At 48.0% G+C, this 1,514-nt stretch overlaps 1 protein-coding gene across 2 annotated transcripts in view; it reads left to right on the top strand.

Annotated features, from left to right (window-relative positions):
* The first annotated feature begins 729 nt into the window (after positions 1 to 729).
* The window catches only part of sorcs3b (sortilin related VPS10 domain containing receptor 3b), a 90,572-nt gene continuing 89,787 nt past the window's right edge, over positions 730 to 1,514 (top strand). For both annotated transcript variants that reach the window (XM_035532468.1, XM_027000186.2), the window contains exon 1: positions 730 to 1,465. In XM_035532468.1, the coding sequence (XP_035388361.1) occupies positions 824 to 1,465 (642 nt within the window). In that variant the 5' untranslated portion in view covers positions 730 to 823. The remainder of the gene's footprint in view (positions 1,466 to 1,514) is intronic.

Raw genomic sequence — 1,514 nt, 5'->3', positions numbered from 1 at the left:
TTTATTTTCCCCAATGCGTATTTTTTTAAAGATTGCGAACTTGGTGTAATTATGAATATTTTCATTCACTCGCAGGAAAGGCTCAAGTTCTCCCTTCTTGCCACATCTGCTCGTCTCTCTCTACTGGTCTCTCCCTCACCCCCTCCACAATTCTCCACAGGTTCGTGGAAATTACTTGAATGCATCTTTCCGTATTAATGTTTCATGTAACGTTTTTCTCTCGGTTTCTTAATTTATATCTATTACAGTGTCTATGATGCGGTAATAATTACCACGTCTAACCCTAGCTATATGTGATAAATGAATCACGTATTTGGTGTTTTGCGCATTGGAACTGAAACAACAAAGTCTTAATTTTACCGCTTCTTTTCTACGTCCAGGTTCAGGTTTTATGACACATTTAATGATAGAATTAGATCCGGTCACGGGAATTCTGCAGATGAAGTCGCGCGCGAATGCCCACGGGGCCATTGCCATACCCGAGCACTCGTATCCTCTGTGTTCTACTTTTCGTGCACATATCACACACTCTGCTCCCTCACTCTTTCTGGGCTCGTGTGTGTGTGTGTGTGTGTGTGTGTGTGTGTGTGTGTGTGTGTGTGTGTGTGTGTGTGTGTGTACGCGTGCGCGTGTGTGAGCGCGCGGGCGCGCGCTGTGTCAGCTCCACCTCTCCGGTAACAGCGCCTCATTCTCATCTCTGCCGAGCGCAACACCAAGTGTTTCCTATCAGTGACAGGCTCAGTGATGCTGGAGTCATCGCCTCGGAGAGCTGATTTGGGACCGGCTGTTTTGGGCTCATTAAGTGATATTCTTAGGAAGAAAGATGCGGGTTACCAAGCTTTGTAGCTTCCCCTCATATTGTACGGTTGTGTTACTTTGCGCTCTCGTGCCTGTCCGCGCAGAGATAACTTGTGCATCATGCTTCACTTTAACTCAAATTCCGCTAAAAGCGCAAGCTGAGTCATTTCTGCACAAACATCCTGACCACCAACCATCACTGTCAAGGTTCTACAGGAACAGTGCATCCGGCAGTCTCGTGACCACGACGAATAATGGCCACGGGGAGGACAGAGCTCAACTTTATTCTGAAGTACATGGAGACTCAGTCTCCCAGAGAAACAGGCAGCTCAGCGCTTTAACGGCCGGAGCGGACTGCAACAGTTTTTGTAATGACAAAGGCGCAAAACTTAATTCATTCGTTTTTCATAAGAATCTAATGTTAAAACGGAGAGAGAAACGCAGTAGACGAGCAGTGGCAGAATTTTCTGACAGCGATAAAGTAGATGGGCTGGAGAAGTTCCAGGGGGCGTCGGGTCCTCGCTCCGATTTCCGGCGGACAGTGGCGGACGGACTGAGGAATAGCGCGAGGCAGAGTGAGACGATCCTCGTTATCTCCACCTTTGCCCTTACCGGGGATTCGGCGCACAGCCAGGCCAGAGTGCTGTGGTCCGGAATCAACAGTAGCGTGAGTAAAGACTTATTAACACTTTAACAAAGGCGTCGTTCGATTCACA

This window comes from Electrophorus electricus, chromosome 13 (assembly GCF_013358815.1).
Source record: "Electrophorus electricus isolate fEleEle1 chromosome 13, fEleEle1.pri, whole genome shotgun sequence".
In the NCBI taxonomy this organism is placed as follows: domain Eukaryota; kingdom Metazoa; phylum Chordata; class Actinopteri; order Gymnotiformes; family Gymnotidae; genus Electrophorus; species Electrophorus electricus.
This window is presented reverse-complemented; position numbering and strand designations above follow the sequence as displayed.